The 25,325-nt window shown below is 42.3% G+C and overlaps 1 protein-coding gene across 1 annotated transcript; it reads right to left on the bottom strand.

The window, feature by feature from the left end:
- Window positions 1–4,436: 4,436 nt before the first annotated feature.
- On the bottom strand, window positions 4,437–22,606 carry PPP1R17 (protein phosphatase 1 regulatory subunit 17). Its single transcript, XM_067746664.1, has 5 exons — window positions 22,474–22,606; window positions 17,137–17,257; window positions 13,269–13,421; window positions 11,816–11,968; window positions 4,437–5,639 (listed from the first exon to the last, which is right to left on the bottom strand). The coding sequence occupies exons 2-5, from the start codon at window positions 17,216–17,218 to the stop codon at window positions 5,569–5,571; spliced, it is 459 nt and encodes a 152-aa protein (XP_067602765.1). The 5' UTR covers window positions 17,219–17,257; window positions 22,474–22,606; the 3' UTR covers window positions 4,437–5,568.
- Window positions 22,607–25,325: the final 2,719 nt, after the last annotated feature.

Here is a 25,325-nt window from a genome sequence, read left to right as displayed (position 1 = left end):
ATTTATAACTACACAATTACAAATTATGAATGTGCATTTGTTCAAGAACTACACCCTGTTGATTTGCTATTTAGTTTTCTTATTGCTGGCTTTTTGCTTTGCTCTGTAGGAGAGCGACTGCAGATTTGGCTTCTGCTCAGACTGAGGAATCGCCAGGGATGTTGGTCCTATTCAGAAATGCACAGGGTATATCAAAGACGGAGCTTGCAAACGTGCATATTAAAACCCATACATTACCCACACAATGAAAACCCTCATCCCACTGGACACAGGAAGCTTGGGGCTGAGTGTGAACGGAGGCCTCTCATGCTGGAGGCAGCTGAAGGAATGCTTGGCCTCCTTAATTATCTAGTTACGGGGCTTCTAACCCTGCCTGGCAAAGTCCTAGTGTTTCCTTAAAGGCCACCAAAGGAGGTGATGGGAGGAAGAGGGAAGGAAGGGGTGACCATGGGGCTTCCTACTGTACTCCCACTCAGTTCTTCAGATTCGATGTGTTCTACATACTAGCCTTTTCAGTATGATTTCCCTTCAACAAAAGGATCCCCCAAACACTGGGTAATGGAAGCAAGAAGCTTTCCTATGGGATTAAGGGGCTTAGGGAGGAGCGGGATTGGCCATGGTACTTGTTTTCTTTCTGGGTAGAAGGCTTAGAGCAATGGGTATTGGCTGGTATGCCTCAAACTTTCCTATGTGTGATGGCTCATTTCAATGAATGTGTGGGATTCATTCTTGTTCCAGCTACTGCCTTTCAGATGGAACACAGAGCCATGTGGTCATGCAGTGGGATGGGGAGGGAAGGTAACGTGCGGCTGGGGAAAGGATGGAGGGATCAAGGAAAGAGCTATGTTTCCCGGGACAAGTGAGAACTCAATACCAAGAAATTATAATAGCATTGACCAGGGCAGTAAAGAGCTGTATCGGTCACTCAGCATTGAAGGACAACCTCGTCAACCCTACAAGAACTCTGGGAAGTCTTCTTTTTTGAATTTCCTGAAACGGGTACTCTTATGTTATTAATATTCACCTTTTCATTCCAGCAATCATCCTGCTAAAAAATCTGGTTAATGAAATTGTGTGGTGAATATATACTGTTTGAGAAACACTGCAAAAAAGGGTGAAGGAAACAGGTGGCCAGACTTGCTGAGACTCATAGTACGGGCAGACAGCTGTCTCTTGCCTGCTAGGGGCAGATTTATCAAGGAGTCAATAAAGCTTAAACTCCAGGGCCCCTCACTAGCATGTGCCCTCCTGAGTTCTGGGGGTAGCTGGGAGCCACAGAGTGTTCAGGGAGGAGGGAAAGCCCGGGAGCCATCAGAAAATATTTCTGGTAAGTTGCTAAAGAAATTGCAGAAGAAAAGCAGCCAGGTATTCAAGATTCCAGAACCTGGATCTACCACTGGGCTCAACCTCTCCCCAATCCCACATCCTCCCCACCCCGTCTCCAGGTTTCATACACCTTTCAAACTCCTGTCTCTTAACCTGACTTTGTCTGTATCGCTGCTGCTGTTTGGCGGCCCCGTGCTGGTAACTGAGGGTCAGTTTGGTATAAAGGCTCTAGTTATATAACCCCAGGAGGGGCACAACCTTGACTCTACCAGAGGATGTTTCAGACACTTTCCCCCTAAGGCGATCCCAGGACCCGTGACAAGCCGGTAGGAACTACCCTGGGTGCCCAGCAGCTAGGAGCTGCAGAAGGTTGTACACAGCGGTCTTTCCTCCACACCCAGTTGCCAGGATCACAGCACTCATGAGTTCGGAGGCCTGAGTTTCCATCCTGGCTTCTCCTCCAAGTCAGTTTCCTTGGCTATTTAGTTTTCTTACAATTGCTTTCGAGGATCAAACGAGGCGATAGAGGAAAAGGATTGAACAAATGCAAGGGCTGAGAGCACGCTGTTCTTTTCATGAAGGGCATTATTTAAGTAGTGATTAAACAATACATTTTAAATATAGATTATACATGATTTGATGGATAAATATTGTTTTTCTGGAGCACTAACACATAATCGTAAGGATGTGAGGATCTGTGGTTCGCTGTTTTTATGCAACTCTCAAAATTCCCATTTGGCGCCAGATGGGAAGAGTGACGTTGGTTCAGAGGAGCTCAGTTATCTTCCATTTTCTGCTGCTTCTTCTCAGCAAGTCTCCTGAAGACGAGGAGTCTCGCGTTGTTGGAAGGACCTGCTACTGTAGGTTAGGAAATACCTATCCTTTCTTCTTGAGAAAAATAAACTGAAATCTTGGATTTTTCCAGGGCAGACCACATTTCAAATACTGCATTGTTTTCCCTGTAAATACACTTATCTGGGGAGAGTCTCCTGCCCTGATTTTTGGGGGTCAGGAATTACGGGCATTATTGTGTTCTGAACTTCTGTGAAGATGATACCTTAAGGCCAGTTCAAAGGCAATCCCGTGTCCAGGAGACCAGGAGGAGGAGATTTTCAGTCCATCTATTTTCTCTGCAGTCGTTCACTGCCTTGGGGAGTTTTCTGAGTAAGTCTTCCACACTTAGAAATTACAAGTGACAAGGGAGCCTCATTTACACAAGATGACAGAGAGTCTACACAATCCATCATGTAACTAGGAAACGTAAGTGCTCGATCAACCTATTTTCACAACCACATGTCATCTAAGTCTATCCTTGTTTTAAGAAAACAATGTGGACAACACAGGCTTGGGAGGCCTGCAATTCATTTAATTGCATTTAAAAGGAAACGCTGCTTGAGTCCTTTCCCAGCACCGGCTCCGGCCTCTCCAGGTGTTAATTAAGCATTAGAAGCTGGCGGTGTGATCTCAGGCAGCAGCTTTTAAGGAGGATCTGGATTTAAATGAAGCCACCAGTGCTACGTGCAGCTAAGAGTCTCATGTCTAGCGCCTCCTCTTCTCAGGCAGCCTGGGCTTGGGGTAGATGCCATCAGAATGAACAGATGGCCAACCGATTTGCCAGTTCTGTTGGGATGTCTTTAGTTGGGGCCTTCTTTCTGAATGGACTACCATGTAATGCTCTTTAGTTTCTTAATATGATGATTATTTAGTTGGAGGGAAGTTATTCACAATGTATTGAAAACTGCTTTAATCCGAATGTAATCCTAATCATTAAATGTCTAATTTACCTGCCTAGAAAAGGGCTACATGCGTCAAGGGAGGTGAGGGAGACTTGGCTTCAATCCAAATTGCCCAGTGACATCCAGCGTTGGTTAGATATTCTGACTGGCTTTGTCCCTCACCATTTCTGTGAGTGCTTCTTTGAGGCTGAGAGAATTACAAAGACCGTCTTCCTGGAAAGAGGAGGGCTGGTCTTTCAGTTAAGGCTATGCAAGTGACTCCCTACTTGAAGTATTTCTTCAGAGGCTCTGATTCAATTCCACATAATTGCTACTGATTTAATACACAGGCAATGGGGATTTGGCAATAGAAAAGGCACAGTCCTCACTCTGAAAATGTCTTAAAATAATCCTGTTATAGACGAACAAGGCTTTTAAGCTTACTACACCCTTTGCTTTATATTATCTCATTTAATTCTCAGACTGTGAAGGCAAGGTGGGGATTACTAACCTCATTTTCAAGATAAAAAAACAGACTCAGAGAAATCCAGGGACTTGCTCAGTGTTGCACAGTTGGGGCAAGAACCCGAGACCTTTGTCTCTTCAACAGCCCGTCTACTTTCCACCCCACCCCAGGAATCAGAAATGAGGAGAGCTTTTCTGAGCACCTGCGAGTTTATTGAGAACAACCGGTGGGCATGGCTGCAGGTATACCACGCTTGTACGGCAAAGCTGATAGAACGAGAGTTCATCTGTGTTTTCTTACTGAGAATCCCTTGGTGGTGAGGTAATCCTATTTTCCACATACGTGTAATTGCATTTGGCTTCTTAAAGACTTTCTGGTGGCCAATTTCACCACTTAGGCTTCAACCAGCAGCCTGGCCACAATCTTTCTCCCCTCTTCCCAAAGGTGTGATTGGGGCCACCACTAGGAAAAGTGGAGTGGGATCAAAGAGGGAGAGATCATTAGGGACGCAAAGTATGGGTCTTCAACAGAGGTTCCAAACTCCAACGTGAAGGCTGGAGGGTGAAGTCAGTGGGTGAAATACGCCAGGGGGGGCAGATGGAGCGCTGGAGAATGCATATTTCTCCTAAAAGGGCATCCAGTACTCAGTGCCCGCTGATGGTCGCCACGCTTCTAAATCAGGCTCAGGTTGCCAGACCTTGAGATGGTTTCTCAAGAGAATCTGGAAATCTAGGATTTTATGTAAATTCTCCTGACTAGATTATTAAATATTAATGTTGATTCAAACATTTTTAAACCTCTGTGGGTCAAAAACAAACAAAACAGTCCTTGAGTCTCTTTTGCAACCTCTTCTCTTTATAAGTGTAATATAGGGTATTTATAAGTGTAAAATAGGGTATTTTTAGGAGAAATGCACCCAGACATAGTGATGCGTCTTATTACCAGAAGCATCTTTATTACTAGCAGGGTCCTGTATCTTTTCCACATTTGTGAGAAGGACAGAAAGACAGAAGGGATTAACAAACTATTGGAGTCAGGGTGTATACAGAGCTTCCAAATTATCACTTAGGCAGGATCTGTTTGAATATCCACCTTTATACCTTTGAACAACAGCTTTCGTTTTTCCCCATGTCCATCACCTGATAGATGAGGCCCTCGTGCAAAACCTTCTCATGGCACTCACAGACGGCAGGCTGGGGCAGGGGTCGTACACAGACTCCTGCTCACTAGCTAATGTCACATCTTTCCCTCACATCCATGAAAGCATATTGGGGTCTAAATAAGCGAGATTGCTAAAAGTAGAGGAATGGTCTTCCATTGATCTTAATTAAGTTTTTAAAAAGTAAATTCATTACAAACATCGGTATTATACCTATCATTAGTAATGGTCATTTGTGACACAACTCACAAAATTTCAGGACAACATAGTTAAGAAACATTTTAAAAAATAAATAGGGTATATTGCTAAGCTTCCCAGATAGACCAGCACCCTCTACCTGTGGTGTTTTCAGTCCAGGCATGGTTGGTTGTGTTGACTCCCCCAGCTCACATATTCGCTTTTAGGGTATCAGTTACAAGGGTCTTACTTAGGTATGTCACAAGAGACACTTGGACTCTTAAGAAAGGATAAAAGAGATAAAAGACCATGTTGTCCAAAGCAATCAGTGAGTTAGAACCCAAACATTCTCATTTCCCTAACTGGCAACAGGGAGCCCCACGTTATCCATGCTCTTTGCTCCACGAATGGATCCAGAAGATGCAGGTGCTGAGCACTAAAGCTTTCCCTGTTATCTCCCAAGTTAGGATGATCTGCTTCCTTTCCACTGCATCAGAAAATGAAAATTCAAGAAGTGGGAATAGAAACCAGATTCAAAAAAGAAGAGGAAGACGGAGAGGTGACTGGCAATCTGATATAGCATGCCTCCTGGGGAAAATGTGTCTGGATCTTAAAGGCGGACTATGACAAAATGAGAGCAGAAACAAGTCTATTTTTTCTAGGTTGCCATAGGGAACCAATCTAACCTATTTACAGGTGGTCTTAGGGGAAATATCTTTAAATAGCTATTTGTCACCATCTTTTTCATCATCTTCCATGATCACTTTGGGTCTCTCGTCCCTGAGCAGTGTCACACCTGCAAAACAAAGCACAGATCTGCAATTAAGTGCCTCTAATTAAAATATTAGACGACCTTACAGCATAGACAGTACACAGGAGCATGGCAACGCAGAAACGTTTTAATGTCTGCAAAGCTAAAGGTGCCAACAGAGAGAGAGGGAACTGAGGGGCCTTATTTGGCCTTCCCAGAGGAGCTGTGGCTCAGTGAGAACACCGTTATGGTTATAAGAGATGCTCAACCTAGGTGTCAGAGGCAACTCTCACCCCCTTCTCTACATTCTACATTTAAGCTTACAGCAGTAGGATGGAAGCATATGGATTTTGGAGTCTAACTGCTTTGGACCCAGTCTGCCACTCACTTAATCTCTGTTGGGCCAGATAGCACCTTCAGACCTAAGTTTTCTTGTATGTAAAATGAGGGCATTAATATTTATATAAAGGGTTATTGTGACAACTAAATGAGAAGTATGTAATAATTCTGAGCACAGTGCTACAGCCATGAGCAACTTAGTTCTTCCTTTCCTTTCACAATTTGCTAGTTTATTTTCCCTTTGAAAAGAACTGGTAAGCCTCATGAAGTCAAACTAAACATATTTTACTAACATCTGGGAAAATATTGAGCTGCGACTCTGAACACGCTGAATGTCAGTGCTGGTAGATGATAAATCTTATGTGGTTTAGAACAAAACGAGAAAATAAGGAAAATGCAGTGAATTTTTTTCATACAGCTATATGGCTACAATTCTGCCCTTTATTTTGAGATGATTCTTTTTCTTATCTTGGGGATTAAAATATCCTTTCTTCTATGAAATTTTAGGGGTGTTAGATGGTTGTTTTGTCAGTATCCTTACTAGGAAAAATTCGAAGTTGCTATCCCTATGTTAGGCTCACAATACCTTGTTTTTAAAAGTTTACTAGTTGGTGGAATTCAGAAGCCTGAGCACCATTTTCTGGACTGATCAGCCCAGAAAAAACTATCCAAGGAGGTCTGGACGGTTCTGCTTATCCTGTGAATTGTGAAATCGGTTGTTTTAATAAAAGGAAAGGGAGCTGTGATTCAGGGCCAGTCCTCCATGGTTTCTGTCACCCCACTCCAGTCAGTCAGCTTTGTTTACCCACCTCTGCCTTGAATCACTCCCCACCCTTCTCAGAATCAGAGACCTTTCTGTTCATGAAGCATTTCATAAAGATCTAAACTTGAGGGAGGAAAGCTGTGCACCCCAAGAGGCCTTTCTACAACGCTGGAGTCCATTCAACAGTGGCAAATTGACGAATACTATGTGTTGAGCTTAATGACTATTCCTTTGATTCAGTCCCTCGTTGGTTCATATGGGTTCTTTACCAATTAGCTGATATTTATTGGAGGAGAAAAACAATTTCAAGAGTCTGGCTGAAAATAAGGCTTTTGCATAAATCACTTATGAAGCAGAGTGGGAGATATTTTCTCTTATACCAGTTGCACAGAGGTTTGGATTTTAATTTAGAATTAAGGCTATCTTGATAGAAGAACACAGAGTTAGCTATGCTGAGCCCCCAAGCATACCATCCTTCCTTCCTTGATATTTCTTCACATTACACCAAATTTGGGTGGATTCAATGTGGACAGGAGCCTTTAACTTCCCAGATCCTAGTCAACTTTCTGGTTATTTTAAGTATCCTTGACACCTAGTTGTACAAGTATCTGGGCCAAGAAAAAAAAAAAAAAATCCTGGGATTTCAGGGAAGGGAGGAGGCTGTTAAATCATCAAGGTCAGCCCTTCCCAAAGTGGGCTAGGTTTCCACAGCGACACAGGAGATACTTTCAAGTGGAGGTGAGCTAGTATATTAGTATACTATTATACTATTATATAATAGTATATAATATAATATATATAATAATAATATATATATTATATATAATATATAATAATAGTATACTATTATATTAGTATAATTAAGCATTAGTATAATCAAGCATTCATTTTAATGTCTTATAATTTAAAAATACATGGTAGTTTATCAAAATCCTGATTTCATGGATATCATTGCTTAGGATGAGGCTTACATCAGCAGCATCTCTATGTTGTCACCGTGTGCTTATCCTTGACGCTTCATATCATTGCCTTTGGTTATTCGAAGATGAATGAGATTTAACAAACACTCGTCTATCTGATTTAACCCAGTCTTGATCCTCACATTTTCCTGTATAAGCAGAGGTGTATTATTGGAGAAATGTGCTCTAGAGCCAGAAAGCTTTCCCTTCATTGGCCACTGAACTTGGAGCAGGTCACTTAACCTGTCTGAGCCTCAGTTTATGCGTCTGTAAAACGGGAGGAAACATAATTTGTATCTCCCACAGGGGGTGATCCCGCCAAGATAGATTTAGCCCAACATTCTTTTATGCTTCAATCACACCTTACATGAACCTCTGTTAAAGTACTTGACATGTTGTAGGAATCATTGGACAAGACATCGTCTCCTTACCAAACTATGAGATTCTCAAAGGATATCCTAACGTCTAGCACGGGACTTGGAATGTAGCAGGGATTTAGAAAAATGTCACTTCTTTCCCTTTCACTCTCTATGTAGGAGAGTTTAGGGCACTCGGTTGCTTCGTAGAGCTTGATGTGTTTTTAAGGCCAAAGCTGTTAGTCCAAGGTCTCTAAAGGGTCAATTAGCCTTGCAGCAAGCTGTTTTAGGCCATGACCCCTGCCAGAGCACCATCTAAAGCCAGTCACCTGCATTACAGATGTGTGCAGAGCTAAGGCAGCCAGAGCTAAGACACCACCCCTCCTGGTAAACCACACCAGAGAGAGCGCTCTATTCCCGGCAGGACAGAAGAGGTGTCACTTTCAAAGGACACATCAGGCTCCTTTCTACAAGTACCACATTGAGCTTTGATCTCCAAGTGTTCACAGCTCATAGGCCAATTTTTCAGGAAGTTTCTCTTCAATGCTTGCAGCCTCATTATTCATTACTTTCTCCAGTTCCTTTTGCCACAGACCTCAACTGAAGACTTCGCTTCCTCTTAAGCAGGTCTCGGCTACGCAGATCTGACCAATCCCAAACCAGTTCTCCCTGCCCTGCAGTTCCTTGGCCCTGGCAACTGTGGGTCACGTTGAGAGCAAAGCTTGGGCTGGCAAGGAAGCCCGAGATGACTCCTCACCGCTCAGAGGAGTTGTCTGATGGTTGGAAGCTGTCAGAGAAGCTCATTGACCTCAGGGAATGAAGGTAGCTAGCTAGAGATTTAAAGAAGAGAGTGAATCCCTGTCCAGCCTTCACTTGCCAAGGGCTGATGAGAGGAGCTGTCTCCAGAGTGCATTTTCCCGTGAGTTCCTCTCAAGACCCTTATTAGAATCAGTGTGTCTCTCTGAACCTCTGCTGAAGGCTCCATTCTTATCAGCCTAACTAGCGTTTCGATTACTGCCAAATCTTTAGATACTAAAAGGCTCTTCAAAAATAAAGTACTTCAGCTAATATGCTAATGAAAGCTAGAATCGTAGAACACTATCTATAATTGCAAATACTTGCAACCCAAAGATTTGCTGATTCAATGAATTCCATAATGTATACAGGCCACTGCTCCAACTCTTGTGTACTTTGCACTGTTTGATAAACATTTTTTATTTGTCCGGGAAGCTGCTCTCTTAGGATGTCGATATTGGGACGTAAGCAGCCTCCATTCCCAGAGAAATAGAGCTTAACAGTTTAGGAAGTTCCTTGAATCAGCAGGGTTCTATGGAGAGGTAAAACACTGTGACTAGAAAAATTCTCACCTTTAGAAATGATTTAACTTATCTCAAAGAATATAAGGTTCTTGAGGACACGGGGAGGGGGAAGGGTAAGCTGGGACAAAGTGAGAGAGCGGCATGGACATATATACACTACCAAGCGTAAAATAGATAGCTAGTGGGAAGCAGCCGCATAGCACAGGGAGATCAGCTCGGTGCTTTGTGACCGCCTAGAGGGGTGGGTTAGGGAGGGTGGGAGCGAGATGCAAGAGGGAGGGGATATGGGGATATATGTATATGTATAGCTGATTCACTTTGTTATAAAGCAGAAACTAATACACTACTGTAAAGCAATTATACTCCAATAAAGATGTTAAAAAAAGGAAAAGAATATAAGTTTGAAAAGAGATAGAGGTGAGCTAACATTTATTGAGGACTTTCAATAAGCCAGGAACTGTGCCAGGTGCTTTATATACTTTATTTAATTGTGTTAACAACCTTGAGAGACAGATTTTATGGTTCTCCTTTCAGAGATGGATGAAATGAAGGAGGCTCTTAGGGTCTGTTTCCCAAGGTCACAAAGCTAGAATGGAGCAGAACCAGAGATCAAACCTACACCTGTCTGATTCCAAAGCCCATGTTCAGTGCTGTGTACTAAGGTAACTCTCTGACCGTCAGTATTTTTGCTCCTCTACTAAGTCTTCCCCTAGAAGGACTTCAGTAAAAACAAATACAAGAATGAGCATAAAATAATCAGTCTCCTAATGGAGAACTTGAAACTGCTAAATCATGATTGCCGAATGGAATATCTAATGAACAGATACTTATTGAGCACGGCTATAGAGGAGAGACTGGACCAGATATCAAGGTGAATACCAGCAACGCAGGGCCATCCCAGGCCAATTCTCATGACTTCATTGAAAAAGTCTTTGATGTAAGTCAATTTAAATAACAACTACAACAAAAACAATAAGGATAATACTAAAAGAGAGGGCAAAGTCTTGGTATTTGCATGCCCAGCTCTAATACAGAGTTAGTTCAGAATAAAAAATATGCATTCTGGCCTTGGAGGGGTCTGTTGGCAGAGACTTTAAACTGGCTGAGTCTTAAAAGGTGACTAGAATTTGGACAGAGGCAGAGCTTGGAGGAAATGTGTGATGGGTTGAAGGATCAGTATAGGTAGGGATGCATGTAACCTATGAGAAACATGGCCGAGGCTGGTTCAGACCCTCCCAACTGGTCCTTGGTCCATTTCTCCAGACAAGTGCTTCCTCATGCTCCATTCCTCCTTGCCTGGCTCTTCTCAGAGGTCAGTAACCCTGTCTGCTCCCCTGACTGTCTTTCCATGATGTGTTCTGAGCCGTCTTTCAATTTTGTTATTAGATGCAATAATGGGAAAATACAGTTTTATAATAATGACTAAATCTCATCTCCTCCCAAGCGTCCCTTCTGGATTGCTAAAATGCTACCAGTCTAAACCATAGCATGGTGCAATGAAAAACTGCTCACAGATGAGACAGACCTGGACAGCAGCCCCAGCTCTGTCATGTAACAGTGTTTGAACGTGAGCATAATTTGATCCATTCATCAATCATTCTAATCATCCCATCATCAATTAGCCAATCAGCCATCCATTCATCAATTTCATCAACAGAAGACTTTAGAGTAGCTAAGTTACTTAAATTCTCTCTCAATTTCTTTATCTGTAAAGTGAGATAATAGTTATTGTGTTATCCAGTTGATTTTTGAAAATCCACAAGACATGTAAACTCAGGAGCTAACGTTAAGTAGGGTTTCAATAAACATTAGCATATTTTCTCTTCTGCCATTCTCCCACCCCCAACTACTATATAAAACAAACACGCACTCCGTCTTATACTCTAACCGTGATTGTGTATGTCTTTCTCCCCAACTTGTACATAAAATTCTCAGGGACAAGGCTATACCTCACATGCTGACTGCCCTGCCCTATAACGTGGGGTTGTGCACATAGTTCAGCAAGATTTTTTGGTTTGATTTGACACATATTAAGAGAGCTATCATTATTTCTGCAGCTCTCTTTCTCTCCCTTTCGCTCTCTCTTTCTCTTCTTTTGAGGATTTGGTAAATATATCCAGGTGTCTTGGGAGACTCAGCTGTCAGCCATAGAATGCAAGATTCCTGGAAGACTGGGGAGGAGGGTATTTAAACTCTTTTCAAGGACCCACTGACATTTCTAGTTCATTGGCTCAGTGAATTCGACCAGTTCTGCTGAAGCATGAGTTATGCTCTGATCATCACCCAGCTCCAAGTCAGCCCCAGGGGAGCGGCCAATGAAGGTAAGCCTGAAAGGCAGCAGTAAATGCTGTTCCTCCCCTGGGCCCTTCTTTGAGACACAGATTGCTGGGCCAGGACAAAGGCCATGCCTCTGGCACGTCCAGATGTTAAGCCTGTTGACCTGTTTCCATCACCCCCTGAAAATGCCGTGCACCAGCTCTTTTACCTGCTGCAAAGGGGAACACGTGCAGGGCAGGTGTGTCTTTTCTCCGTGGCTTTTTCTGTTCCAGGTCAGTGTTATGAAGAGCTGGACTCATTTTGCCTTTTGGATGTCTCTCTTGGACATCGTATCTTTTAATTAAATGTTCTGAAAGCACACCTGCATAATTAGGGGAACAGAGGGAGAAACAGGGTCAAATACATGCATCTATATTTGCACATACACCTGGTGATGGTAGTCAGCATATCTTTTCAAACATCTTAATAAAAGCAGTTTCTTTAAAACAAGAATTAGTGTTTATTGAGGCTACACTAGAGAACATCATTTGTGCAAAGGATTTTACATGTCTGCTTTCATTTTAGCCTCACAAAACCCTGAGCAATTTAATATTACTACCACCGTCCACTCGCTGAGGAAAGTGAGGCAAAGACATGTGCCTGAGGAATGGAGCCCAGGTCTGTCTGCTGTCAAAGTCCACCCGCATTAGAGTGATGGGGCCTTTGCTGTTCCGTAAGCCACGGGCTACACTCTTCATTGGCTTAATTAGTCCTCTACTTCCACCTACCTGCCTACTCTCCTCTCTTCTATGCGTGAAAGTTTTCTCCATCTGTAGAATGGAGAAAACTCTCTAAAAACAGCCTCCTCTATAAAACTGTCCACAATTCACTGCCCACACTGAGTTCCCAGGGTCCTTATCTGAGGACCTCCGTTATGATGTTACTTCTTGCTGTATATTTCAGCTGTTTATGTGTTTCTCTTATTTCTTATAAAACTGAAAGAAAGTTCCTTTTCAGAATGCTCTGTGTTCTATTTGTTTTGTATTCCCCTGAGTGGGTTGTGAATAGAGAGGACATTAAATAAATGGCCTGGAGGGAAGGGGTAAAGGAAATAAGACAAAACAAAACGTTTGGAAACAAGAGAGTGTCACATGCCACATGCAGGGTTGTTATAGAGACGCGTTAGCTGTTCACCAGACTGTTTCGCTCTTCTGGGCACACAGCTGGGCTGCATTTCTCTGCCTCCCTTGCAGTCGGGTGAGGGTTGTGACGGAGGAAGTGTGTGTGCCACTTGCAGGCTTGCCAGTCCTCCACTCTGTCTGCCCTGGGCCTGCTGGATGCCTACAGTGACTTTAGAAGCCGTGTAGTGTTGATGTCCATTGACTCAAGTCCCTGCGGGACTGTTTGAAGCACAGCCTGCCTCCCCTGTCCCCAACTTCCACTGATGAGGGAAAAGTAAACCTGTATTGTGTTATCCACTAATATTTTGGACCATATATATATATGGTATATATATATATATGTTATAATGGCTGGCCTTATCGTAACTAAGACAAATGTAGAGATTGCAACAATGATTTAAAAACATCCAAATATTTAAGGAAAAAATTGTAAGACCAATGTGATCTAGAGGCGAGCAGTTCCCTTTTACAGATGTGCAAACTGACCTCACCGTCCGTTACCTGGTATGAATGGTGGGATGTGCAGGGCCGGTGTATCTTTTCTCCTTGGTTTTTTCTGGTCTGACTCAACATTCAGGGTGACTTGTACGTTTTTCCCTTTTCTTGGCTTCTTTTTGAGCTCACAGTCCTTAATAAACTGGTCTGAAAGGTCATCTGATTTTGACAAGACGCAAAGAAAAAAAGAATATTACGTAAGTGTCCAGTCATGGACTGGTTGGATTCCAATTATACCTGATGATAGGAGTAGAAGTCGTTTGGTCTGAAAAAGAAAAGTATTTATTTATTGTGGCCTCTTCTACAGCGGACTTTACATGCATAAATCATGTAATAAAACTAGAATTCTGTAAAATTCCAAATGGAGAGAGCTTAAATGGGATGGATAATCAAGGCAAAGAGGAATTTTAAAATATAGTTAAGCAAGGCACAGAGTGGGTTTAAGTTACATTTCTGATGGGAGAACAGGTGTCAAATGCTCCTTCCCAATTTCCTTTGCTCAAGCCTTATTCTCTTTGGAGAGCCCAAGGGCCGGTATGGCGCCTTATGCCCTCTTTGGTCTTGTACTTGGGTTCTCAGTCTGTTCCTCACTGCCTTCATTTCTATGACTGGCCAAGTCACACCAGTGATTCACACTTACATTTCAGCACTGGTCTTTTTAAAAAATTTTTATTTTATATTGGAGTATAGTTGATTTACAACGTTGTGTTAGTTTCAGGTGTCCAGCAAAGTGATTCAGTTATACATATACATCTATCTATTCTTTTTCAGATTCTTTCCCCATATAGGTTATTACAGAGTAGTGAGTAGAGGTCCCTGTGCTATACAGTAGGTCCTTGTTGATTATCTATTTTATATATAGTAGTGTGTATATCAGCATTGGTCTTTACCCTGCCCCCTGGCTTTGCAGTTCTCCTATTTGCCCATCCTAACCCCAGGTCCTCGCGTCTTCTTATTCATCTCTTTATTTTCCTCAGTCCCCTGCATTACCTCACCAGAGCTTCTGAAGCCTCGATTCTACATCATGTCCATCAGATGTCATTGTATGTAATTAATTCGATTCGATCACCCCTTGCCCATTAAAGTATTCTCTCTGTTCCATTTTACTCCTCGGTGCTTTGGTTTATGTTGCTGTCCTTTGAGCTCCTCTGTCACTGTTCTAGCATTTGTTCATTCCATAATGATTTATCTCCTGCTCTAGATAGAGCCTTCTTGGAGATTAAAGATTATATATCCTTTTGATAATTTTATTCTTAATTGCCTCTCCCACCAATAAATGCTTGCTGAATGGATAAATAAGTAGAGGCAGACTGATCTAAGTTCAAATCCTGACTCAGTTTCTTGTTAGTTCTGAGAACTTGGGCCATAGTTTCTTTTTTTTCCCTTTTTTTTGGGGAGGGCTTAATTTCTAGGAACTTTAATATTCTCTCAAATGTTAAGGTGAGGATAATATTAAATGTGTGTGTGTGTGTGAGAGAGAGAGAAGAGAGAGAAAGGGAGAGAGAGAGAGAACTAAATTTGTTAAGGATGGTAAAGCATTTGATACATTTGATATATTTCATACCCTCAAAAAATGTTCACTCTAGCCATTGCTTACCCCCAATACTTTCCCCAAGGCTCAGAGGAAAGTCAAACCCTCCCACTCCCACCCCATCATTGTCTTTTCTTACTAACCCGAGTCCTGGGTGTCCTTTCTCATTTTCTAAGTATCCACAGCATTTTTACTCATGTTAACACCTTTAAAGGGTGATCTAATGATTACTTATGCATATCTTCTTGGCCCTCTTTTATGACAGGTGTCTTGTATTTTATCTCCTTAGCAACAATGAATAAATATTTGTTGAATGTATGCTTGAATGAATGAACTCAAACAGAGTATGGATAAGGAGCTATCCCGTTAGGATTCAAAGAAGGTGCAAGGCAGGGAAGCTATTTGTCTCTCTGGAAACTCACTATGGCCTGGATACTGTCCAGCTAGATTTACAACTATGAATGATGTTGGGGAAATTCAGAGAGTAATTGGATTTTTTTAATCCCTCCCTCCCTCCCTCCCTCCATTCCTTCCTTCCTTCCTTTTTTCCTTCCTCCGTTTTGTTTTTCCTCTCTTTCTCTTTCTTTTGTTTATGAAAATATTCAGGTCACTTTTTTTTAAATATTGTGGATTAAATGTGCCAGACCTTTTCACTTCTTTTGTGGGTCTAGACATAACCTGTGTCATTCATTCATTTATTTATTCAACAAACATTGATTAAACCTCTACTGTATATGCCAGCATTGAGCTAGGACTAAAAAGAAAAGTAAGAAATGGACCTTGCTTCCAAGTTGCTTATGGTCTATTGGACGTTATATCTGGATGATCCTTTGTTTTAGAAAACCCAATACATGTGAGGAACCAACTATCAGAACTATTTAGTAACTATCATTATGCCTGCCTCATCAGAAGATCATAGTACATAACCAAAAAATCAAACAGCAACATTCTTCAGCCATATTTAATAGTAATAAATATTTCCTTTTATCTGGGAGATTTCAATAATTTCATCCAATCATTTCAATTTAATAAGCATTGATTGAAATTGTACTATGTGTAAGGCATTGGACTATATGATTTTATGTTTACATGCATGCAAAAAAAGGAGATGAGAAGGGGACTTTATTGAGTACTACTTATGTGCTAGGTGATTTCACCTCATTTTAGTGTGTGGGATGGACCAACACCTTTTCTGATTCGTCAATGCCTATGTTCTACCAGACGTTAAATATTCACGCCATCCTGAATATATTATCTCATTTAGTTCTCACACCATGCCCACGAGGAAAGGTACAGTTATCCCTAACTTGCAGATGAGGGGACTGAGGTTTAGAAGGCCAGCTAAAAGGCTGAAGATTCCACTGCTGTCAGGTTATGGCAACAGGATTAAACCCAGGCTCTTGAGTCTATGTATCTTAATGCCGGGGGGAAAATGTAATTTTAAAAATGTATTAGCACAGAGCACAGTTCATTCCCCCCATATTATCCAAACCATAGACATTTGTTGAATGAATTAAAGTGGCTCAGAATGAGTGCTGCCCAGCTGTGGGGTCTCTGGAAGTACAGGCTGGCTATAGACCAGCCATGCGTCACCGTTCAACCCCAAGAAGCGATTCAGGGCACCGTACAAAGAGCAAGACATTTCCTTCAATTTTGACTTTTACTTCAATTGCCTTTTCTCCCATGTTTGGAGAAATCCTGACTATAAAATATCTTGATGGTAAATGGGGAGAGGGGAGAGGCAAGGGGAGTCATAACCAAGCGAGGCATAAACAAAGGCTATGAATATGCAAAAGGCCCACCCATCAAAAGTCTGAGTGTCTCATTTTTAGCAATGGGTAGAGGCAGAAATGTTTCTGGTATTTTCATTACAAATGTTATGCAAAAAGTCAGTTCTGGAAAGGAAACAGATTGACAATAAAGCAGAAAAAGGCTATTTAAAATTCTGTCTTGATAGGCAAAGAGAGATATTTGAAATATTTTATTGGCACTGCACGTGGGGTGTAAGTGTGCCGGGAAGGACTGGAAACAAGCTATAGTGTCACATTCCATTTATTGCCTCAAAAATGCTCTGCCTGGGACTCTGTCAGACCCAAAAAAGAGGACAATGTCTTTCCCCTCTTTTTTTAATTCTAATGAACTTCTCTACAGTGCTTCAGCTAATATTTACGTGGCAGACCCCACAGACCCACGGCTATTTGCCCATCCATCTGGTGTTGGCTGTCATCAAAAGTCACAAACTATCAGGTTTCAGGGGGCCTCCCTCTGACTTGCTTGCAAACTGAATGGCAGGGATGCCCCCTTTCTGACTTTCACCCTTGACATTCGCACTGGAGCATTTACCTAAGTGGCCGCAACGAGGGTCAAGCTTGTCCAGTCTGTCTTCTGAGAGCTCCAGTGGCTGCATTTGCTCAGTGGACATCATCAAAGGAGGGGCCGTGTGTGGATTTCTTCTCCAGCACCACTGAAGTATAGAAACAAGTCCATTAGTACCTCTTTTGTTTATTCACTCACTTGTTAAATATCTACTGAGCACTTACTACTATGTTCTCCATTCAATCCTATTTTTAAACTCTGCTTCTTCTACTTAGCTACTAGAAGCTCCAAACTTAAGATTTAAGCCAAAATAAATGAATCACACACACACACACACACACACACACACACACACGCACACGCACACACACACACAGAGATTATCAGTAATTGTCACGTATCAAATGTTCAATATTTGCTCTCTTTCAGAAGCACTGTGGGAGTTTCAAGAATGAACACTTGTAAAGTCTGATTTAGAAAAGAGTTAGCTGCGAGTTACAGAAAATCTTGATTAAACCTTGCCTGTATTTTTTTCTGTTGAGTTCTGCAAAGTAAGATTATGCCTATTTCACAGGTGAGGAAACTGAGGATCAGAACATCTAATTAAGTTATTTAGTCACACATCTATTAAATAGCCAAGCTTGGATCCATCTCCATTTCTGAAGACTCCCACTAGAGACCCAAGACTCTTAAAACAGTGATTCCTTTGAATCGAAATTGAAACAGGCTTCTGGTTTTCTACCATTACATGCTTATTACTATGAAGTAATGAGACTTCTTCCCTATCCACATTACAACAGTCGTAGAGATGTGGTAGGAAAAAATCTAGGTCTTGAAATGGATCTTTATTATTTTCTCCCTAGAGATTTCTGATGTTATAGCAAATCTGTTTCCTCTTCCTCCTCCCACCATAGCCCATTTTTCCTAAACCGCAAATCCGTTGAATTTTTCAGAGCTATTAGTTGTAGCCATGGTCCAGAAGGAGTAGAAATTCAGAATGGACGTGTGTCAGGTCTGAATGAGAAATGCATTAGTTGAGATTTATAGGAAATCTTCATTAGAGTCTGCCTATATTCTGTTTCTTTTAGATAATTTATTACTCGTGTCCTACCGTAGCAAGAATGGTTGGAGAGCAGTAAGATTAAAATGACACAACTGGTCGTGTTTTCTTGAGATTCTTGGATACTGGCATGCAGAGGAACACACAGACCAATTGTGTTAACATTTCAAGCTCACAGAATTAGTTCAACTCAGTTGTCTTCTGAGGAATAAGCCAATGTTCTCTGGGAAGGCTAGAGGGCCTCTCCTCCTCCAAGCTGAGATCATTGTGTAGCAGATGGAGACATTAACGGATTACTTGAGCCAGCTTTTAGTGTCATTCTGAGCAGACTGACTTCACTGAGTGACTTCAGCAGAAATCAATTCAGACCATTGCTTTTAGTGTTTGTATAGAGACTGCCAACTCCCTGGGACCATAGGAAGTATGCTTGTTAACTTGGGTGGCCGGCCGCTACCTGCTTGCGTGAAGAGGAAAGCTATGGGACCATCATTCAGGATGAGTGGGCTCAGTGTTGGGGTCTGGAGGCAGAGTCATTCAGATATGACTGTGTACCTACTCAGTCTTTCATCTCTTTGGGCAGAAGGTAATGGGCCCTGTCATTGACTTTGTGCTGAACACCACCGCATGCAGGAACTAGTTAAAATATTCCTTCTCTAGAAGAAGAGACTGAGACTCAAAGAGCTTAACATGACCTACAATTAGTTACATATTTAGAGTCAGTCATCGTTTGAACTCAGGCCTCTTACCTTCTGCTCTAGGTCCTCTCTGGCAGGAGTACCCTCTCCTTCTCTCCAGCCTAATGTAAGCTGGTTTTTGTACTTGGTCATATGGCTGCTCCTATGTGCTCAATAGCTGGTTTATTTACTTTGAATCTGAGCTTTCAAGTCAAATAGATCTAGGTTAAATTTCAGCCCTTTACCTAAAAGCAGTAAGACTTTGATGAAGTGGCTACATCGTCATGAGGTAGTGAGGATAGATGGAGCCCAAGTGCAATATAATCGTTTTTGCTCTTTCTGCCTACAGTCTATTGCTGCTGCGGTAGAATTTGCCCAGGCGAGCATCTTCCTGGTGCACCCACAAACTGGCACCCGGGGACATAGGGTCCTCTCTGCCCCCATTCTTAGCCTCAGTTTTCTTATCTGTAAAATAGACTTAATAATAACTATCCCAGAGTTACTATGACGATTAAGTAGTAGCTATGTGCTTTGCACATTGTAGGTATTGAGTAAATGTCAGTCATGTAACATTGTCTATACCTTACTAGATAGCTGGCTAATGAAGACCAGCTAACGAACTGAACAATTCTAAAAACATTGACTCTTTCATTTTCATCTAGATGCTGACCCATGGGACAGCCAGCCACCATCCGAGCAAATTGGCTTTCACAGTACTGGACTTGAGAGAAAGGAGGCTGCCCTTGAGAGACGAGCTGTGCAAGTGTCAGAAGTCCACGGACAAGGTAAGGGTACCTGGTGACTAGTCACAAAACTGACACATGCCTCCTCCCCAAGGTAGCACCTAGTGTCTATGGGGAACACATCACTATTTTAAATCAGTGTGAGGGAAAAAATGATGGTAAGCCTCTGTTTACTAGGAGGCTGAGAGATGGTTTTCACATTTGGGATTTTACTTTACAAAAATACTCCATGCTGGGCAGGGATGCATTTTGCCCATGGGATTAGAAGCTACGTTTACTATGGATGATGTCACTACAGTATTCTTGGCTGTAAAAAAAAAAAAAACCTTCACACAAAGAAAGGAACGAGTACACGGAGGAGAGAGGTATTTGGAGTTTAGCATCACCTTATTAATGATCGTCATTTTATCTGCCTGTTGAATCTTAGTATAAGACGACCCCGTCTCCCTGCCCCCTCTGCATTTCTACCCTCAGTGAGAAGAGGTGCTCAGGATAATTGAGCCACTGTAAGTTAGGAGCTAGTCTAATTCTTGAACTAGGAAATGGAGTATTTCTACTTCGTATTCCTGACTCTGCCCATGCGTTTCTCTCTTTAATTCAGTCTCCACCCCAAGCACAGCATATGGATGTTGCTTTTGTCATGCTGCCCAGGGAGTGTTTCATCATCTCCCTCAGCAGCTCGCTGTAATACGGGAAATTTCTGAAGAATCAGCTCTTGCTTTCGTACCTAAACACCTGGTACCCTGGGTTTTCAGATTCCAACCAAAGGGCTAGGGACTGAAGAGATGCTTTGGGGGTATTTTATAAACTATTCTCTAGTCAAAGATTTGTGATCCTTTAGCATTCTCTTGCTGTTTATTGGTTCAGTGTGGTCTCTGAATTTGAATACTCACACAGTGACGGCTGGGACCACCACTGTGACTGTCAGTATTGGCCCTCCCAACCTCTCCTGAAAAGCCTGGGGCCACATGTATGGTGGAAATCAGGATATTTTTATTATGTAACACCTCCAGAAGAGTCTCAGGAAGCTCCACAATCACAGGCATTACTTCTGTAGCAAAAATATGAATATTCACACTAAACCACATAAATAAAGCCTACAAAATGATTCATACCTTTCACATCAGGTTTAGCTACCAAATGAATTTATGTTGAACCTAACAACAACAAGAACTTTTGGTTTTCAGATTTTTCCATTAGAGAAGAAAGAGCTGTGGGTCTGTATTACTTTTCTCATTGTTGTTTGAAAGAATGTGGGTGTTTTTTTGTAGCACGTACAAGAGACCAGGTGATGGCATATCAGGGGTTTGAGGAGGTTTTCAGGATCGTGACGCTAAACTCTCGTAATTCCTCTCGGTAATTCTTACATTCCTTTTCTCAGAGAGACACTTGTAAACACAAATACCACTGAGAGAGGAGATACATTAACTGATGTCACAGCACACAGGGGTTATTAATGACAAAGGTCTCTTTCTCTTTTGAGAACAGGAGAGGAAAGGTCCAGGGAGCTGGGTGCCAGGGAAGGAAGCTGGCTAGGTTGCAGGGCAGGAAGGCCAGAGCAGCCTGCTGAAGCCGAGGACACCTTTGAGGGAGCCCGTCTCCACTAGCTCAGAGCTGGTTCCTATTTCAGGAGGATAGTAGTGCTATTTCTGAAGCTAAAAAAGATTGATCAGTTCACTTTAAGGTCAGAAGCTGCTCTGGGCATGTTGTCCTTTCTCTTAACACTGAGTAGATTTCTCAGTTGGGTGTTAGCATATGTAGTTTAATGCATAGGAAATTCCTCACTGCCTGTAAGCATTTGGTGCTGTGAGGTGATATAAGGTAGAAACAAATGCTTGGTTGCTTGTCCCACTCTCTAGCTGGGTGAACTTGGGAAAGTTATATGTCCTCTTGGAAACTTAGTTTCCACATCTGTGAAATGGGCACGATAGTGGCTCTTCTCCAGGGTTGTTGAGAGTATTAACAGTACCATGTGTGTCAAGCTCCCAGCCCAGATCCCAGCACATGCTACCATTTTAAGAATGTCAGTTGCTTTCTTGGCTCTTTTAGTCCTCTGCTTGGAATTACAACATGTACATCTAAATTGAACCATTGGAACCATCTCCTTGTCCCATCTCTGGCCTTTTCTGAAGCTAATGATGAGATAAGAACAATCCGAGGTACAAACCAACTGCAGAACACCCACTTCCAGGCCTTGGGAACATACTAATACTGATTCTCAGGAGCGAGCTGACACTTAGCCGAGTCACGTGGTATTCTAAAGAATTTCCCCAAATTAGTCAGACCTGGATTTACTTGATGGAATAAAAAGTTAGAAGGTTATGTCCACAGCCCAAGGCGGTGTCTGGTTAAAGTAGCCTCTGCTTATGTAAAAATTCACATCTTTTGTCAAATCTTTTTTTAACCTGAGGACTGAATTCAGGTTAAAAGTACCACGTTTTTAAATCAAATTTATTCATTTAGAAGGCCTAAATTTGCAGTATTCCTCGAGGAATGACTCTTCCTCGAAGTAGGACAGAGAGGGGATTTTTTTGATTAGGACACTCTCCTCAGCCTTGGAAGATAAGCCTCCCTACGCTGCTGTGCGAATACGCAGACATTCCTGTGTTCATTATGAAACTTCGCAATTTAATTTGCGGGGACTCTGGTTCTTACAGAACTCAGGAGTCCACCTCCCTTGGAAAAAATGACTTGCAAGTGGTGACTTTCCCAGCTCCGCATCTAATTCCGGCTTAGTCTCACTCCAGAAAGCATCGCCATCTCCCACGCCCCCTGTACCCCCAGCTGCAACCTTCTTTGTCCCAGCAACCACAAAAGAGCTGTAACTTATTGGAAGCTTTCTTTTCTCACCATAAAAGTTCTCAGAGTAAAAATCCGAAGCACTTACCAGTCAGTGCAGGTGCTGAGATGAGAAGGCAAGTGATGGGGAGGAAGTGTTTCCTCTCTGAAGCTGGGCCGGCTCCTCAGTGGCAGTGGCTGCTGCTGCCCGGCTTCAGCTCCTCTTATCAAGGGACCAGCTGCCGCTGTTGCCATGGGGATGCTCTGTTTCTCAGGCGCCAGGGCAAGGGGGATGGAGAGGGAAAGAGGACTCATCTCGCGGCCACTGCTCCCTACCGTAATAATTGTCCATTACAAAAACAATGCACAGAGTAGTGCTTTGAGGGCCTGCTGTGCAAGGCTGGAGTAGTCCAGACAAACAAGATCGGTCCTTTAATCCCCATAACAACCTTATGCAGTAGGATTTTTTTGGCCTGGCTTTGCAAATATGGAAGTTTAGGCACAGAGAGATTAAGTGACTTGCCCCAAAGGTGCCACAGCTAATTCTGACCCTCAAATCCATTTGAATTTAAATTCAGAGTACTCTCACTCACCACTGTTGCCTCTTGGAGTAGTATGCTGATGAGAAGACGAATAGTAGTAGCAATCGCTGACATTTACATAAGGTTTCGCACATGCCAGGCGCTCCTCTTTACACATATCAACTCTTCAACCCTCATGACAGCTTTGCAGGATAAGCTGCTGTCATCATGCCCATCCCACTGATGTGACATTTGGGGCCCAAGTTCTCACTGCTAGTAAATGGTGAGGGCAGGGTTGGAACTGGGCATTGAATGTTAGAGTCCATGCCCTTAACCACTTTACAGTCCTGCTCACCAGTGAGAGCATTTTAGAAAGAAATAAAACATAACAAAGAATGCAGCCCTCACCATATAGGTGGGGTATGTAGGGCAGGAAAAATTTGCTCCTTCAAAGGAACTAAACCAGATGTTCTAGTATTAGGAATCCACATGCACTCCAAGAAAGGCTTAGTGTCAAAGGGTATTTAAACAAGTTGTGCGGGAGGTGACATGCTGTCAGATGGAGAGGAAGGGTCCATGTTTCCCGTTTGCTCACTGGAGGAAATGTCCTGTGTTGATTGGAGGAACAGACGTTTGTAGTCACTGGTTTGGGCATCAAGAGCAGGGAGGTCAGTCTGGGAGATCAGGTAGGGATCAGTATAGGCTGGAAGGACTTGAGATCCCTGAGGGTAATCAGGAGGCTACCCACCAATACTGCCCAAGAAATGGGTTCTCCCAGAAGAGGTCTGAGCGCTTTCCATGCATGTTGTTTTCTTTCTTCCCTGAAGATGCAGGCTGTGCAGGTCCTCAGAAGCTCCTCATTGGCCTCAACTACCAGTTAGTTCCCAGTATTGAGTTGGTCGATGCCTCCTTGACATTTACCAGCATCTCAGTAATAGAGCAAGAACTCATATAATAAGCTCATCCTGAGGTTGACCCCAAGGGTTAGAATTTCTTCAAATGCCGTGGTAGTGTATCAGTAGAGAGTAGGCTTCCCTGTTTGATCCACCTTGTCTTGGTCCTTATTGGAAGCTCTAGGACAGAGATGAAGGCTGCCAAATGGTAATGCTCCTGGCTAGGAAGGGAAACGCCTGCATGCTGAGGCAAAGTCCCTAAAAGCGGCTCTCAGTTCCAAACTGCCTGCTTTATCCTCTTACCAGCAGCCTTGTTGGCCAACAGGTTAGCAGCATCTTCATCTCCAAACTTAGGTGGAAAGAATATGCTTTCTTCCTAGACTTCTCAATTCTTTTTTAAAATTAAACCTTATTTTTTTTGTATAACTGTAGACTCACTTGCAGTTATAAAAAATAATACAGAGAAATCACCTGTAGCCTTTAAGTAATTCCTTCAGTGTTACCATCTTGCAAAACTATAGTAAAATATCTCAGCCAGTGTACTGGTATGGATACAGTCAAGATACAGAGCAGTCCCGTCACCGCGAGCCTGCCTCACGTTAGCCCTCCCCCCTACCCAACTCTTCCTGCCCTTACCCACTCCTTAACCACAGCAACCACTAGCCTGCTCTCTATTTCTATAATTTTGTCATTCCAAAAATGTTATGTAGCTGGAACTGTACGTAACTTTTTGAGTTTTATTTTTGTTTGTTTGTTTGTTTTTAACTCGGCATTGTTCCTGGTGATTCATCCAAGTTTTTTCATGTATCAATAATTTGTTCCTTTTCATCACTGAGTAGCGTTCCACGGTATGCACCAAAGTTTAACCATTCATCTGTTGTAGGACATCGGGATTGTACCTGGTGTTTGGCTATTACAAATAAATCTGTTATGAAAATCGATGTACAGGCTTTTGTGTGAACATAAGTGTTCATTTATCTGGAATAAAGCCCAGGAGTGAAATTCCTGGCTCCTATGGCAATTGCAAGTTTAATTTTATAAGGAACAGCCAAACTGTTTTCCGGAGTGGCTACACCGTTTCATATTTCCACCAGCCATTTATGCGTGATTCAGTTTCTCCACATACTTGTCAGCATTCGGTGTTTAATTTTTTAAAAGTCATTCTCATAGGTGTGTAGCATTATCTCATTATGGTTTTGCTTGCATTCCCCTGTTGAGTAACAATGTTGAACGTCTTTCCATGTGCTTGTTTGCCACCTGTATGTTTCTTTGGTGAAATGTGTTTTCTAATTAGATTGTTTGCTTTTTGTTTTTACTGTCGAGTTTTGAAAATTCTTTATATATTCTAGATACTAATCCTTCTTTACCAGAAATACATTTTTGCAAATGTTTTCTCCCAGTCTATAGCTTATCTTTTCAAACTTTTAGCAGAGTCTTTTGTAGAGCAAAAGTTTAAAATTTTTATCGTCTCATGTATCATTAAATTAACTTTAAAGCATAAAATGTTGAGATTATTTCTGGGGCCCTTCAGAGAAGCTGAACAGTGT

Source organism: Pseudorca crassidens, chromosome 8 (genome assembly GCF_039906515.1).
Source record: "Pseudorca crassidens isolate mPseCra1 chromosome 8, mPseCra1.hap1, whole genome shotgun sequence".
Taxonomy (NCBI): domain Eukaryota; kingdom Metazoa; phylum Chordata; class Mammalia; order Artiodactyla; family Delphinidae; genus Pseudorca; species Pseudorca crassidens.
The sequence above is the reverse complement of the archived record's forward strand: the minus strand, read 5'-3'. Positions and strand labels throughout refer to the sequence as shown.